Source organism: Muntiacus reevesi, chromosome 2 (genome assembly GCF_963930625.1).
Source record: "Muntiacus reevesi chromosome 2, mMunRee1.1, whole genome shotgun sequence".
Classification (NCBI taxonomy): Eukaryota; Metazoa; Chordata; class Mammalia; order Artiodactyla; family Cervidae; genus Muntiacus; species Muntiacus reevesi.
The window spans coordinates 260965412-260982032 of NC_089250.1; the positions used below are offsets into that span (position 1 = coordinate 260965412).

At 46.5% G+C, this 16621-nt stretch overlaps 1 protein-coding gene and 1 pseudogene across 1 annotated transcript; both read right to left on the reverse strand.

Moving 5' to 3' along the window:
- Positions 1–3183: 3183 nt before the first annotated feature.
- Positions 3184–3817, reverse strand: LOC136158767 (large ribosomal subunit protein uL16-like; annotated as a pseudogene).
- Positions 3818–8061: 4244 nt separating this feature from the next.
- On the reverse strand, positions 8062–13092 carry GMFG (glia maturation factor gamma). Its single transcript, XM_065920585.1, has 7 exons — positions 12969–13092; positions 12484–12580; positions 12339–12388; positions 11862–11911; positions 9144–9226; positions 8445–8518; positions 8062–8216 (listed from the first exon to the last, which is right to left on the reverse strand). Exons 1-7 carry the CDS (start codon positions 12969–12971, stop codon positions 8145–8147), a joined length of 429 nt encoding a protein of 142 aa, XP_065776657.1. The 5' UTR covers positions 12972–13092; the 3' UTR covers positions 8062–8144.
- Between the last annotated feature and the right edge of the window lie 3529 nt (positions 13093–16621).

The following is a 16621-nucleotide window of genomic DNA, read 5'->3' on the forward strand; positions in this document are numbered from 1 at the left end:
GACCCCTCTCACCTCCAAAGTACTCCCTGATTTCCAGAATGCCCAATTTGCCCCAAATTCTTGATCATCTTCCCCACCCATGTTGCCCTCCTGAGGACCCTGCCTCATCCCTGTTCTTATTCTCTCTCTTGAAACCTCCAGACCCTTCCCCCACCCTTTGACTTCTGTGGAACTGAGAATTCCTTGTTCCTTTCTTGTTCAGACCCCTTTGCTCAACTCCTACAGAACAGCTAACCCCCAGAAGGGGACGGCAGGGGATGAGATGGTTGGATGGCATCACCGACTCGATGGACAAGAGTTTGAGCAAGCTCCGGGAGTTGGTGATGGACAGGGAAGCCTGGCGAGCTGCAGTCCATGGGGTTGCAAAGAGTCGGACATGACTGAGTGACTGAACTGAGCCCCTCTCCCACCAGATATCTCAGACCATTCTCCATCTCTTTTTGAGATATTCTGGCCTCTAAACCCAGCAAACTCTCCCCTCAAAATCTGTCTTATTTCATGGGACTTCCCTGGTGGTTCAGTGGCTAAAACTCTGGGCTTCCAATGGAGGGGGCCAAGTTCAACCCCTGGTCAGGGAACTAGATCCTGTATGCTGTAACTAAGATATAAGGATCCCACATGCCACAACTAAGACCCAGTGCACCCAAATAAAAATAAATAAATAAAGGGGAAAATCTTAACTTAAAAAAAAAAATCTGTCTTATTGCAATCCCCTAGGTCCTTGGTGGCCCAAATCTGTCCCATTTTGGATTCCATTCAGATTCCAAGGTCTTCCCCTAAACCCCTTCTCTAAATTCTTCCTACTCATATCATCACACGGAGCCTGCCCCATACCCCCAGATCCAGGACATCTCTACAGAGCTTCCCTCTGGGGAACCTAACTTTAGTGAACCATTCACAACCCTTAGATCCCCCTGGGGACACTCAAAGTCCCACTCCCCACCCCCAAGTCTCTAGATTTCACCCTCCCCACCACCATCACTGGCTTCCCTGGTGGCTCAGTGGCAAAGAATCTGCCTGCCAATGCAGGAGACTTGGGTTCCATTCCTGATCCAGGAAGATCCCCTGGAAAAGGAAATGGCAACCCACTCCAGTATTGTTGCCTGGAAAATCCCATGAACAGAGGAGCCTGGCAGGCTACAGTCCATAGGGTGGCAAGAAGTCAGACTTAGTGACTAACCAACAAGAACAACCACCATCACCACCACCACCCAGGCACCGTTCCCACCTTTCACCCTGATATTGGATGCTCACTGCCATGACATAGAGGACTAGGGCTGGAAGGACAGATGTAGGAGACCAATAACAATAATAGCAAAATTGGACACATGTCCAACCCTACTATGTACCAGGATTGGATCTAAGGGCTTCACATATATAGCTCCACTCACTTCTTTTTTTTGTTAAGTTGCACACTTTATTTTTTAAATAGTTAAGTTTTGGTTGCTTTGGCTCTCCTTTGTTGTGCATGGACTTTCTCTAGATGCAGCAAGCAGTAGCTACTCTCTAGTTGTGGTGCACAGGCTTCTCATTGATGTGGCTTCTCTTGTCGCAGAGCACAAACTCTAGAACACGCTGAGGGCTTCCATAGTTGTGGTGCATTGGCTTAGTTGCCCTGAGCCACGTGGGATCTTCCCTGACCAGGGATCAAACCCATGTTGATCCCCGCCCCACCCCCCCACATTAGCAGGCAGACTCCCAACCACTGGACCACCAGGGAAGTCCTCCATTCACTCTTCACAGAAACCAAATGAAGAGGTCAAATGACTATGCCCATTTTACAGATGAGGAAAATTAAGCCACAGAGAGGTTGAGTCACTTGCCTAAGATCACATAGATAGAAAGTAGCAGAACAAGGTGAAGGCAAAGAGGAAAGAGGATAGGGCAGGTCTGGGATGGATGGGAGTGAAAAAGGGGGGTGGGGTGAGAAGATAATAAAAACAGAGAGAGGGACATCCCTGGTGGCCCAGTGGTTAAGAGTCTGCCTTGCAGTGCGGGGCACACTGGTTCAATCCCTGGTCTGGGAAGATTCCACATGCCGCAGCGGAACCAAGCCCGTGCGCCACAACTACCAAGCCAGTGCTCTAGAGCTGAGAGCCACGAACCAAAACTACTGAAGCCCTAGAGCCTGTGCTCCACAACGAGAAGCCACCACAAGGACAAGCCCACTCTCAGGAACAGAAGAGAGCCCTTGCACAGCAACCAAGACCCAGCACAGCCAAAAAAGAAAAAGAAAGAAGATGCCACATGCCTTGAAGCAACTAAACCTCTGCCCCACAACTAGAGAACCCATGAGCTGCACAAAAGATCCCACATGACGAAACTAAGAACTGTTGTTGTTCAGTCACTAAGTTGTGTCTGACTCTTTGCGACCTGTGAACTGCAGTACACCAGGCTTCCCTGTCCTTCACCTTCTCCCTGAGTTTGCTCAAACTCAGATTCATTGAGTCAGTGATGCCATCCAATCAGCTCATTCTCTGTTGCCCCCTTCTTTCCTGCCCTCAGTTTTTCCCAGCATCAGGGTCTTTTCCAATGAGTCAGCTCTTTGCATCAGGTGGCCAAAGTATTGGAGCTTCAGCTTCAGCATCAGTCCTTCCAATGCATATTCAGGGTTGATTTCCTCTAGGATTGACTGGTTTGATCTCCTTGCTGTCCAAGGAACTCTCCAGAGTCTTCTCCAGCACCACCATTCAAAAGTATCAATTCTTAGGCACTCAGCCTTATGGTCCAATTCCCACATCCGTACGTGACTACTGGAAAAACCATAGCTTTAACAATACAGACCTTTGTCGGCAAAGTAGTGTCTCTGCTTTTTAATAGGCTGTCTAGGTTTGTCATAGCTTTTCTTCCAAGGAGCAAATGAATATGATAATAATAATAGAGACAGAGATATAGAAATAAAGAGCCTGAGTCCAGGTAGAGATAGCCTTACTCACAGAGCATATCTGGCCCTGTGATCTCTGGCTCCTGCCCACCTTTTGACTTCATCCCTGACCACTGTTGTCTTCCAGCCTCAGTAATGAATTTTCTCTTCCTCCAACATATCATGTCATTCCAGCCCCTGGGCCTCTGCACTCTTTTCCCCTTCCATGGCTGATTTCTTCTTTTCATTCAATTCTCCTTTTTTTGACAGGAAATAACATTTATTGGTGAGCGTGATTAAGGAGGGGACAGCGCTGATGCTCATGAGTGCAGGGCCCAGAATTTGGCCAGGGGACCATGACTAGGGATGTATCTGACCCCACAGCCATCTGGGATGAGTCGCTTTTCTGCCACCATGTTTTCAAATTCATCCGCCTTGAACTTGGTAAATCCTCACTTCTTGAAGATGTGGACCTTCTGGCGGCCAGGAACTTGAACTTGGCCCGGAGGAGGGCTTCAATCACATGCTCCTTGTTCTGCAGCTTGGTGCGGACGGACATTATGACCTGGCCAATGTGGACCCTGACCACTGTACCCTGGGGCTTTCCAAAGGCACCACATATACCTGTCTGGAGTCTATCAGCTCCAGTGCAAGACAACATCTTGTTGATGCGGATGACATGGAAGGGGTGGAGCCATCCATCTTTGCCACAGCTTTTCACCATGTACTTGTTGTCACAAATACGGGCAGCCTCCAAGGCTTCAGAAGAGAGCTGCTCATGCTCATCTGACACCATGTGGCCACAGAGTGGGAACTCTTCCACTTTAGCCTTCTTATGCCCCAAGTTGAAGATGCGGATCTTAGCATCAGGGACAGCTCGGCAGAAGCGGGACTTTGGGTACGGCTTGTTCTTACAATACCGGGAACACCGGGCGGGGTGGCGGCCCATGGCGACACCAGATCTTCAGTGCCAAAGAGAAAGAGAGCTTCATTCAATTCTTAATTCAAATGTAATCTCTTAAGAGAGCCCTTCCTTTACCATGACCAATTTATATCCTCACTGCTACCAGTTGTCCTGATGTCTTCAGATTACTTTGAAATACTTTAAAAGTAAAGAGGGATTAATGATTGGGGGACTTCCCTAGTGGCTAAGACTCTGTGCTCCCTGTGCAGGGAGCCGGGGTCCAATCCCTGGTCAGGGAACTAGATCCCACATCTCGTTACTAAGACCACATGCAGTCAAATAAATAGTTTTTTTTTTAATGAATTAATGGATGGATAGATGGGTGGCTATGTAATAAAACAAGTACAGTCAAAATGTTCATCTAAAATCTAGGTGGTAGGTATATGGGTGTTCACTGTAAAACTATTTCAGCTTTGCTATATGTTTGAAATTTTTCACAATAAATGTTGGCAGGAAGAAATTGGAGGACTCTTCTAGAGACTAAAGAAGCAACAACAACAACAACAAAAAAACCCAAACAGGTCCCACCCTGTTTGGGATTTCTATCATCCCATCACCTCATTTTATTTCCTTCATAGCCTTTATCACTCTTGGTAACATTCTTGCTTGCTTCTTTGTTTACCTATTTATTCATTTGTTGCTTACTGTCTCTTAATTGAAATGTAAGCCACCTGACATGTGGCTTGCGCACCAATTTTCCCCAGGCCACCAAATTTCTCCAGTAGTCTTGGCACCAGTTGTTTAGCCCACCAGGCTCCTGTGTCCATGGGATTCCTCAGGCAAGAATACTGGAGTGGGTTGCCATTTCCTTCTCCAGGGATCTTCCTGACCCAGGGATTGAACCTGTGTCTCCTGCATTGGCAGGTGGATTCTCTACCATGGAACCACCTGGGAAGCCCAATAGGTGCTTGGTAAAAATGTGTTCTTGAACTCCTCTTAGGAGAAGGCCTGGGAGCTAGAGCTGCTGCAGTCTCACTGCAGAGCCTACACTCAGGAATAAACATGATCTTCCAGCCTGGGGCCACTAGCAGGGGAAGGATATACCCCAGAGGCAGGGGAGTGCCCCATGAGGTCAGGGAATGTGAGTTGTCCTGAAAAAGAAGGCAACAGATAAAGCATATAGTGTGATTATTTCCCTCTGGCCTTAATTCCTGACCCAGACCTTCTAATAGAGATCCAATCTAATGCTTCCACAATTTAGGCCCCACCCAGAAGCATAGGCTCCACCCCCTGTCTCTAAAGCCCCACCCCACAGCAAAATCCCTGACCTATCTGGCCTAAATAAGAAACACCCCTCAAGCTTAGGTCCCACCCTCACAGCCTGAGTCACACCCCTTTATCTTAAACACCATCTTAAAATTTGTAATATTCATGTTTCTTCAGTCTGGGTCCTGCCACCACCCAAGTCCCACCCCTCTATCCTAGCCCCACACCTCCACCTTAGACTCACTCCACTCCAAAGGAGTCAAGATTTCAGCCTAGGCAAGGGCCCTTCAGGCCTAATTTGGGTACCCCATTCTCAACCCTGACCTAAAGTCCAGTCTTCACCTATTCAACATAAACGCTGCTCACTTTCAAGGTTATCAGGGAGAAATACCCCAGGGAAAACCTAGGGAGCCTGGATCTGTGGGAACCTAGAAGGGAGTTTTATTTTTTTGCGCTCCAAAATCACTGCAGATGGTGACTGCAGCCATGAAATTAAAAGACGATTGCTCCTTGGAAGAAAAGCTATGACCAACCTAGACAGCATATTAAAAAGCAGAGACATTACTTTGACAACAAAGTTCCATCTAGTCAAAGCTATGGTTTTTCCAGTAGTCATGTTCAGATGTGAGAGTTGGATTATAAAGAAAGCTGAGCACCAAAGAATTGATGCTTTTGAACTGTGGTGTTGGAGAAAACTCTTGAGAGTCCCTTGGACTGCAAGGAAATCAAACCAGTTCATACTAAAGGAAATCAGTCCTGAATATTCACTGGAAGGACTGATGCTGAAGCTGAAACTCCAATACTTTGGCCACCTGATGTGAAGAACTGACTCATTTGAAAAGACCCTGATGCTGGGAAAGATTGAAGGTGGGAGAAGAAGGAGACAACAGAGGATGAGATGATTGGATGCCATCACCAACTCGATGGACATGAGCTTGAGCAAGCTCTGGGAGATGGTGATGGACAGGGAAGCCTGGCGTGCTGCAGTCTGTGGGATCGCAGAGTCAAACAGGACTGAGCAACTGAACTGAACTGAACTGAATTGAGAAGGGAGGTTGGTGGAAAGAGAGGAAGAGGTTCCCAGTTTATATCGCCCCTCAAAGGTGTGACCCCAGATGAAAAGCCACAGCGCCACTGGGCCCACTTTTCATTGTATAGCGGAATTCTGTTCTGACCTCTCTGATTGGCCCCTCCACAAGCCCTCTAGTCAAACCTACTGTGCATTGGACTGCCCTTCAGAGTCACCCTCTCTGATTGATGCCTGCTTTCCAAACTCCCTGCTCCTGATGGGGCAAATCCTTGTACATGCCTGTCTCTGATTAGAGCATTTGTGAATGAACCTGGAGGCAGACAGATGTTCAACTATGGTGCGAGCAAGCAGTAGCAAGAAAAAGAAGACATGGGGGTTCCCTGAATCTCCCGTCTAGGAGAGGGAGTGGCCACTGACCACAGGCTAGCCTTGGGTTAAAGTTCTAACCGTACAGACCACTAGTTGTGTGACTCTGGGCAACTCTTTTTGGTTTCTGTGCCTCAGTTTCTTCATTTGCAAATTGGGGATAATGATACCGTCTTCAAAAATAATTGTAAGAATTAAATTAGCTGTAAAATGCTTATAGAAGTACTAAGCACATAGGAAGCCCTGCGAGTAGGAGCTATTATTACCCATTTCATTGTGTAAGTTCATGACCTTGGACAAGTCCTTTTGCCTCTCTGACCTTGGCAGACCAGGAGTTGCTTGACCTCTTCATTGAATGACCCCTCCCATTCCCTCATCTCTAGCCTTCAGGGGCTGAGGCTGTGAACAGAGGGAGGAGTAGAGACAACCCTAGCAGAGAAATGGGTGGGGGGGTACCAGTATAGGTGAAAGAAGGGTTGAGCACCTCAACCCAAGCCCCCCCCGCCAGAAAATTGAGGACTATCAGGATCTCTCTATGGCCCAGTGTAGAGTAATTCTATCCTGAATCCCTCAGGCAAGGGGCGTGTCCTGACTGGGGACAAGGGGGCAAGGGATGGGAAAGTGTGGGGCAATTGAAGGCATGGTGTGTTCAGGCTGGGAAGCTGGAGGAAGGGCTGGAGCTGGGCTTGCGGGCCCTCCCCCAGGAACGACAGGACTGGGGAGGGGCAGCCGGGGCCCAAGGTCACTCTGTCATTGTTACCATGGCAACAACCACCTCTCAACCGGGAACCTGGAAAGGGGTGGGAGAGGGAGTTCCCAGATCCCTGAACCTGGGGGTAGAGAGAGGAACACTCAGAGACCTGGAGGAAGAGCAGAGCGAGACAGTGATTCAACTCTTTGAAGACCTACCCATCTCAGAATCCTCAGAGCCTAGTACACTGTGGGTGCTCAATAAATGTCCCTCAGAAACAGAAAGCCTGAGAGAATCAAGCGACCAAAGATGATGAAAGAAAGAAGAATCGCCACAGGGGGAGGGTGGTGTCCCTTTCCTGCCTCCTCAACTTTTCATACTCCTCAGGGGTCCTCTGAGCGTTCTGATTCCTCTTAATCTTTCCCAGACCTGGGCTCATAGGCCCACCCAACCCCACAAATCACTCACCCCCCAGCAACTCCTCTACCCCTGAAGCTATTATATTTGACATTTATAACAACTTCAACAACTCTTCTGCCTTCAAAATCTTCCTGCCTGGGGGGTCACTGAGAAAATTAGCATAGGTGCAAATACTGCCTGCAAGGGTGGGAAGGTGAGATTGAGAGGTGGGGAGACAGGCCCTGGCCTCCTTTACTCTCAGGGACTCAGGTGTCCTTGCTCCTCTTGGAACAAGCCCCTCCACAGGTTCAGATATTCCCCCAGTTCCTCTAGGAGACCCTGGCCTCCCTCATTTCTCCTGAGGAAACCCTGCAGGCCCCTTCCTTTCTTTCAGAGGAACAGGTATGGTATCCTCCTTGCCCTCCCAGAACTCAGCAGGCGTCCACTGGCCCTGCCTGCCCTCTACTGGTCAAAGACTGGTACTGCATGAGTGCCACCTAATGCCCACAATGAGGAACAGAAAACTGAGCCAGAGCTGAGAGTCTGAGTTGTTGCATTTTAATTTCTTTAAGGTCTGGGATGTTCAGGCCCTAGAAGGTTTGAGTTCAGGTGCCTGGCCCAGAGGTCAACGAAAGAAAGACAACTTCTCTTTGAGCCAGGCCTCGGTGAGGTCATCAGTGGTGCGGATTTCAAACACCTGCGCAGAGAGAGGGTTCGGTTTTATAATCCACTCAAGAACTGAAACAGTGAGGGCTCCAGCCCCTCCCTCCTTCAGACCCAGAAACCCAGCTCCCTCCTCCCTCAGACCAAGAGTGCTGACCCCCCAGTGGGGGACCTCCAGGGGTGGAGCCCCCCACCCTCCATCAGCCCTCAGATCCCAGACTCTCCTCCCTCACACTCAGGAGCATCAGCCCCAGACCCAGACCTTTGTGAGTTCTGCTGTCTGCACCAGCCTGTTTTTGCTCCCTGCGTACATCATCTGTTGTTCAGGCTTGCAGCCTGTGTGAAAAATAGAAGAGGGAAGCATAACTGGGGGATGCCAAGGTATTCTCTAAGGCCGTGGTAATGTCCTACCCTGGAAAAGGAAATGGTATTTCCCACTCCAGTATTCTCACCTGGGAAATGCCATGGACAGAGGAGCCTGATGGGCTACAGTCCATGGGCTCGCAGAGTCAGACACAACTTGGCGACTGAACAATAACAGTATCCTACAGGCCCCAGAGTTTTCTAAGACTCCCAGGCATTGTTCTAAGGAGGTCCCTGGAGGCTACAGTCAGAGTTTTCAGATTTGTTTGGGGGCTGGAAGTTATTCTAAGGTCCCTGGAGATGGTTTAGGGGCCAGACAGGGGTTGCCAGTAAAAGGAAGAGGTGAATGTGCTTACACACCTCAAAACTAATGAAGATGGGAGTTGGGTGCCCTCACCTCCACCCCACTGCCCTCTCAGCATTCACTCATCACACACACCACACTCTCACACAGGCCTCTATACACACGCACACAGTCACACACAGAAAATCACCAGTCACGTGCACATACACACACTTACACTCAAACACACACGCTTACACATCCCCACACATAATCTAAGAGCCCCCTCTCAGGAGGAATAGAGCTGTGTCTCACCCACGGGGCTGGAGAAGATGAAACACAAAGGGTAGGACACTCGGCCGTCAGCGTGCACGTACTTGTAGCTGTAAACCACGAACCTACAGTAGTGAAAGGGAATTCAAACTCAGGACTTGGCCTGGAGCTCGGGCCTAATGCTCATCACCTGAGACCACAGCCTAGAAATCTTGCCTGAGTTTGAGAACCTAGGGTTAACAACTGAGACCAAGGATACTAGCTTCAAACACAATAAAAGATTTAAAAAATAATAATGGGGGAAAATAATAATAATAGGGGAATTCCTTGGTGATCCAGTGGTTGGAAATCAGTCTGCCAATGCAGGGGTCGTGGATTTGATCACTGATCTGGAAAGACCAGGGCCGCATGCCGCAGAGCAGCCAAGCCAAGCCTTCGCATGATGGCTATTGAGCCCATGTTGCAACCTACTGAGGTGCACATGCGTAGAGCCTGTGCTCTGCAACAAGAGAAACTACCATAATGAGAAGCCCGCGTATTGCAGCTAGAGAGCAGCCCTCACTCACCACAGCTAGTGAAAGGCTGTGCATAGCAACGAAGAACCAGTGCAGCCATAAATAAGTTTTTAATTAAAAAAATAATAATAGTAAATGCTAAATAGAATTACCATCTGCTCCAGCAATTCCACTACTGGGTATTTATCAAAGAAAATGAAAACAATAATTCAAAAAGATATATGCACCCCCATATTTATCGCAGCATAATTTATAATAGCCAAGATGTGGAAAAAACCTAAGTGTCCATTGATAAATGAATGGATAAAGAAGATGTGGTCCACACACACACACATATGCACACAATGAAGTACTATTCAGCCATTAAAAAAGAATGAAATCTTGCCATTGCAACATGGATGGCGCTTGGAGGGCATTATGCTAGGTGAAATAAATCAGACAGAGAAACACAAATGCCTTATGATCTCACTTACATATGGAATTGAAAAAATAAAAATAAACAAACAAACCATCAAGCTCATACAGAGAGAGAACAGATGAGTGATTGCCAAAGATGGGAGTGGGTGAAAGGAGTCAAAAGGTACAAACTTCCAATTATTTTATTTCCAGTTGTTTATTTTAAATAAGTCCTAGGGATGTGATATACAGCATGGTAAGTGTAGTTAATAATGCTGTATTGTATATTTGAAAGTTGCTAAAGGAGTAGATATTAAAAATCCTCATTGTAAGAAAAAAAATTTTTTAGGAACTATGTATCGTGACAGATGTTAACTAGATTATCATGATGAACATTTGGTAATACAGTATATACCAATAAAATCAAACCATTATGTTTTACATCTGAAATTAATATATCATACATCAAATATAACTCAATAAAGAAAAAAATGTTTAAGAAAAAATGGTTTTGGAACTTCCCTGGAGGTGCAATAGTTAAGACTGCAGAGGCAGGGGTTCGATCCCTAGTTAGGGAGCTTAGATCCCACAAGCTGAGTGACATGGCCAAAAAAAAAAATAGTAAGTGCTTATTTGATTATTCACAACAACCCTATGATGTAGGTACTATTATTATCCCCATACTACATATGGGAAAATCGAAGCCCAGAGAGTGAAGCCATTTGCCTGGGGTTCCATGGGTAGATTTGAACCCAGGAAGTTCACTGGTAGAGTATAAGTGCTCAACCACTATGTTTTACTGTCTAGCAGTCTAGAATCAGGGGCTGAGACAAGGGCCAGCTATATAATTTCCCAAACCCAGTGCAAAATGAAAATGCAGGGCCCCTTGTAATAAACACAGGAGAAAGCCATTTTCCCCTTTCTTCTGCAGTCTCTTTCCAGACTGATATTGGTCTTTTAAAATTTCCTGTTTCAAGTCATGTGCTGTCTTGGGCTTGGGGACACTCATGGGGGGAGTGAAATTGCTCACGGGCACACTCTGGAATTTATCTTTCAGGAGTGAGTGCTGCCCCCTGGCCCTGACACTCCCTGAGTCTGCAATTAGGCCCCCTGCCCAGGGCAGAGGGCACCAGCCATCAATGGGCAATGTGGGAGTGGGGAGCTGAGAACCCATCTAGGGCTGGAGGTGTGAGCTGAAGAAGGCTCCAAGCCTCCAGCACAGGCTCCACTGTCCTTTCAGACTTTAAATGAAACAGATTTAGAGATAAAACTAGAAAGAATTTCAAGATAGCAGGCATCAAGCCCTGCCTTCAAGGCTCCCTTCTGGGTATGGGGCCCTGTGTGATTGCACTTGTCAGATGCCCAGGGTGCTGACTGAGATCTAGAGCCTGGGATTGAGTTTCAAAGTCCTAGGACACCCAAAACTCACCCCAGTCAAGATGAAAAAATCTAGAGAGACCAGTTTTCATAGAAGTGTCAAAAAACTTCTCCATATACAAAAAGCACCAGGCTCCTCTGGCTTCACACAGGATTCTCCCCAATCATTAAAGGTCAAATAAATCCTTTCCTACTCAAAGTCTTCCCAAGCATTGAAAAATAAGGAAATTTTAACTTTTTTTTTAATGAAACAAGTGCAATGTTGAGATCAAAACCTTACAAAGTATGTACTAACATCACGTATGACTATTAGCATAAAATTCTGCAATAAAATTTTGGTATACAAACCAAAAGTCCTGTGATAGGAACTCAAAGACATAATTTCAAAGTCCATGAATAAGACTGAACCCCAAGTAGTCCCTCAGCCTGCATCCCTCCATGGCCTGACCTTCCCTTCCTTGCCCCAGGATACCTGGGCTGTCTCTCAGGCAACTCCATTTTTAGTTCCTCTGGAGAAATATTCTGTGAGGGGTGGGGGGAGGAGAGGAAAAAAAAAAAGACTGCCATTAAACAAACATATACTGTGTCAAGGCACTCATCCAAGAAACACATGGATTATTAGTCTATTGACCTCTCCCCAAACCCAAAGGGGTAGGTCCTGTTATTACCCCCATTTTACAGGTGAACAAACTGAGGCCCAGAGGTGTTAAGACACTTGCTTTTTTCTAAGCAGACTACAAGGATTAAATCACTGCATTCACAGACAACCCGCAGAGGTGAGGACTGTTGTCACCATTTCACAGATGAGAGGCCTATACAGGCAGAGTTTCTCGCCTAGAGTCACAGCTAAGCTGGAACTTGACTTCCTGGTTTTTCTGGCTCCCCACCCCAGGCTCTTAGCCTCAGTCACAGCCCTCTGGGTCTCCCAGTCCCACCCCCAACCCCTCACCTGAAATTCTTCCTCCAGCACCACCATCTGCCGGTCTCTGTCCACCTTCACTGAGGAGGGAGGGCATGGGTGGGTTAGCCGCCCCTCCCATCTGTCCCTATGCTCCCCCCACCCCCCATCCGTCGGGAGGGAAGAAGACACTCACTTATTATGGCTGCATTGTCCGTTTCTTTTCGGAAGCGGAATTTCCTCAGCTTTTCCTGTAGCTCGGGGTCCACCTCACACACCACCAGGGAGTCGGACTGCCAGAGGAGCCCAGTTAAGAGCTGAGTCGCCTGGCCTCAGCCCTGCCCCGTTCCCCAAACCTCAGTTTCTCCATCCACTAATAACGAGGCGAGGCCCACAGCCCATAGACTGCCTGTGTAAACACTGGGGAAAGGCACCCTTTCCTCTGAGCGGATGCTGCCCCTGGATGAGCAGGGTCTGGACTGGGGAGCCCTCTCGGCAGGTGCCCCTGGGCAGCGCCCAGGGAGGCTCGGGGATCTGCTCGCCTGGGGCTAAACCCGGAACCGCCATCTCTCTTTCCCCGGCCTTGACCTCCCATCCACAGCCTGACCTTCACCCCGGCCTCCTCCCAGCCCCAGTCCCACTCCAGCCCCTAGGCCTTCCCATACGACCCTGGCCCCCGACCATGACTTTACGGTCCAGGGGCCTCTTCTTTCCTTGGTTCCGCTGTCTTCTAGGGGTGGGGACCACAGCTACAGGGGCGGGGTGTGGGGTAGGGGAAAAGTTTCATCCAACACCACATCCTGTTTATGCCCATTCTGAGACAACTGTCACAGATGGCTCCTCCCTCTCCTTCCTTCCCCTCATCTGTTGGGACCTCCCAGGCTTTACAGTCACCCAGACTGGGGTTCAAGTGCTTCCTGACTGTGTGGCTCTAGCTAAGTAACTTCACCCCTCTGATTCAGGATGGTTATGAGGATAAAATAACTTCACATATCTCCCAGCAAGGTGGCCAACACCCAATACACCATAGGTAGTGATGAGCTCTTTTTTTTTTTAATTTTTATTGGAGTATAGCTAATTTACAATGTTGTGTTAGTTTCAGGTGTAAAGCAAAGTGAGTCAATCAACTATACATATTTGCACTCTTTTTTAGATTATTTTCCAAAGTAGGTCATTACGGAGTATCAGGTGGAGTTCACTGTGCTATATAGTAGGTTATTATTAGTTATCTATTTTATATACAGTAGTATATACATGTCAATCCTGATATCCCAATTTGTCACTCTCCCCCTTTCCTTCCTGGTAACCATAAGTTTTCTACATTTGTGACTCTTTTTCTATTTTGTAAATAAGTTCATTTGTAACTTTTTTTATATTCCACATACAGCAACATTATATAATATTTGCCTTTCTTTGTCTGACTTTATTCAGTATAAAAATCTCAGGGACGGTCCATCTGTGTCATTGCAAATGGCATTTTTCACTCTTCTTTATGGCTGCATAATATTCCATTGTGTATATTGATATGTAACACATCTTTTTTGGAGTGTACCACATTTTCTTTATCCACTCCTCTGTTGATGGACATTTAGGTTGTGTCCATTTTTTGGCTATTGTAAACAATGCTGTGTGTACCTTTTCAAATTATTGTTTTCTCCAGCTATATGCCTAAGAGTGGGATTGCTAGATCATGTGGTTGTTCTATATTTAGTTTTTTAAGGAATCTCCATACTGTTTTCCATAGAGACTGTACCAATTTACATCCCATCAATAGTGCAGAAGGGTTTCCCTTTCTCCACACCCTCTGGCATTTTTTTGTTTGCAGACTTTTTTGATGATGAAATAAGCTCTTTAACTGTTCCTCCAGGAATCCTTCCTGGATTCCACTACCCCCTAATCTGGAATATTTTAACTCCAGAGCTAAAAGGGGGAATTTAGAAATGTTTGCTGATCAAACTGCAACTTATTAGGTTGATGGGGAAATGGAGGAGAAAGAGGAAACTCACCAGCGCTCAGGTAATGGTGTATTTTTTTTCTGCAGTTATTCAACCTCATGGGCCTTATAATGGGCACTACAACAATGGTGTTTAATACTATCAAACCAGTACCTCCTTTATTATGAAGAGCATTTTGTATTGTCCCCCCCAGTTCACATCCTGGAATGAAATTCCTAGATAAGGCAACCTATTTATACACATAAATTCTCCCTAAAATCAATATAATGTCCTAACTATCATATAAAGTAGAAATAAAAGGGAAGTAATTTATGAGAACCCCCTCTGGATTTCTATGAAAAAATACACACAAACGATAGAGCATGTTCAGAGGACCTAGCTTCACAATGTCTGGCCCGCTGTGCTGAGTTCCCTCGCATAGCAGTACGCAGATCCCACCCTCTCTAACCTCCTCAAGGGCGACACTGCAGCTACCCTTCTTCTCCCTGTATCACCAATATCCTTATCTCTACTGGATCTTTCCCTTTGGCCTACACACCATGGTATATCTTAAAAACTAAAAACCCTGGGACTTTTCTGGTGGTCCAGTGGTTGAGAATCCACTGCAAAATCCCTGCTTCCATTGCAGGGGACACAGGTTTAAACCCTGGTCAGGGAAGTAGGATCCTGCATTCCACATGTTTCAGCCAAAAATAAATAAATAAAATTTAATATTAACCTATAAACTTTATCTCTCCTGCCTATTCATTTCCTTCCCTTTTCAGCAAGACTTTTTGAAAGAATTGTCCACACTCGCTGCCTCCAATATCTCCTCCTAATTTGCTCTTCAACTCTCTCCCAGCAGGCTCACTCCTGTCTCTCTCCATTGACAAGGATGGCCAACGACCACCGTCAGAGGGCCACCAAGGAGCTTTGTGGCGCTGGACCAAACAGTCAATTCTTAATCTTCATCTGCCATGCCCTGTCAGCTGCATCTGATATCACCCATCACTCCTGTGCCCAAAACACTTTCTTCACTTGACTTCTGGAACACCACCCCAGCCTGGATTTCCTCTGGCTCTTCTGGCTGCTCCTTCTCAGTTCCTTTCTTAAAATTTTATAGAAGCATAGTTGACTTACAATGTGTTAATTTCTACTGTATAGTAAGGTGATTCAGCTAAAGATATACATACAGTCTTTTTCATTTTTTGGCTGCACCATGAGGCTTGTGGGATAAAAGTGCCCAGACCAGGAATTGAACCTGTGGCCTTGGCAGTGAAAATGCGAAGTCCTAACCACTGAACCACCAAGGAAGTCCCTCATATTCTTTTCCATTACGGTTTATGACAGGATTTGAATGCAGGTCCCTGTGCTATACAGAGGACCTTGTTGTTTATCCATTCTCCATGTAACAGTTTGCATTGACTAATCCCAAACTCCCCATCCATCCCTTTCCCACCCCTCTCCTCCTTGGCAACCACAAGTCTATTCTCTATGTCTGGGAGTCTATTTCTGTTTCATAGATAAGTTCACTTGTGTCATGTTTTAGATTCTACATATAAGTGATATCTTATGGTATTTGTCTTTCTGACTTACTTCACTTAGTATGACAATCTCTAGGTGCGCCCATGTTGCTGCAAATGGCATTATTTTATTCTTTTTTATAGCTGAGTAGTATTCCATTGTATATGTACCACATCATTATTCATTCCTCTGTTGATGGACACTTAGTTTGCTTCCCTGTCTTAGTTAGCTATTGCAAATAGTGCTGCAAGGAACATTGGAATGTATATATCTTCTTGAATTGTAGTTTTCTCTGAATATATGCCCAGGAGTGGGGTTGCAGGATCACATATCAGCTTCCTTTTAAGAGTCATGAGTCCCAGGGCTCAGCCCTCAGTCTGCTCCTCTTTTCTATCCTCCTTCTCATCTTCCTGAAAGCATCACTCTCTTAGTATTCAAAGGGAGATACCCTAATTATTTCCCCAGTCTGGGCCTCTCTAGGCTCTTATGTCCAACTGCCAGCATGACTCCATCTGGATGTCTTGGAGTCATCCTTGACCCATCTCTTTCCTCTGGCACTTTACCTTTAAATCTGCCAGCTCTGAACTTCCAAATATAACTAGAACTGGCTCACTCCTCCCCTTCCACAGCCTATATTCTGCCCCTGCCACCTTCAACTTCTGCCTGAACTCTCATAGTAGCTTCCTCACTGTTTTTCTGCTCCCACCCCCTCCCCACACTCTATTCTTCATAGGACTGTCAAGAGAGATCCTAATAAAACCCCAAACCAAACTTAACCCTGGTAGTCCAGTGGTTAAGACTCCAAGCTTCAACTACAGGGGGTATGGGTTCAATCCCTGGTCAGTGTGAACTTCACACATTGTGCAGTGAAGCAAA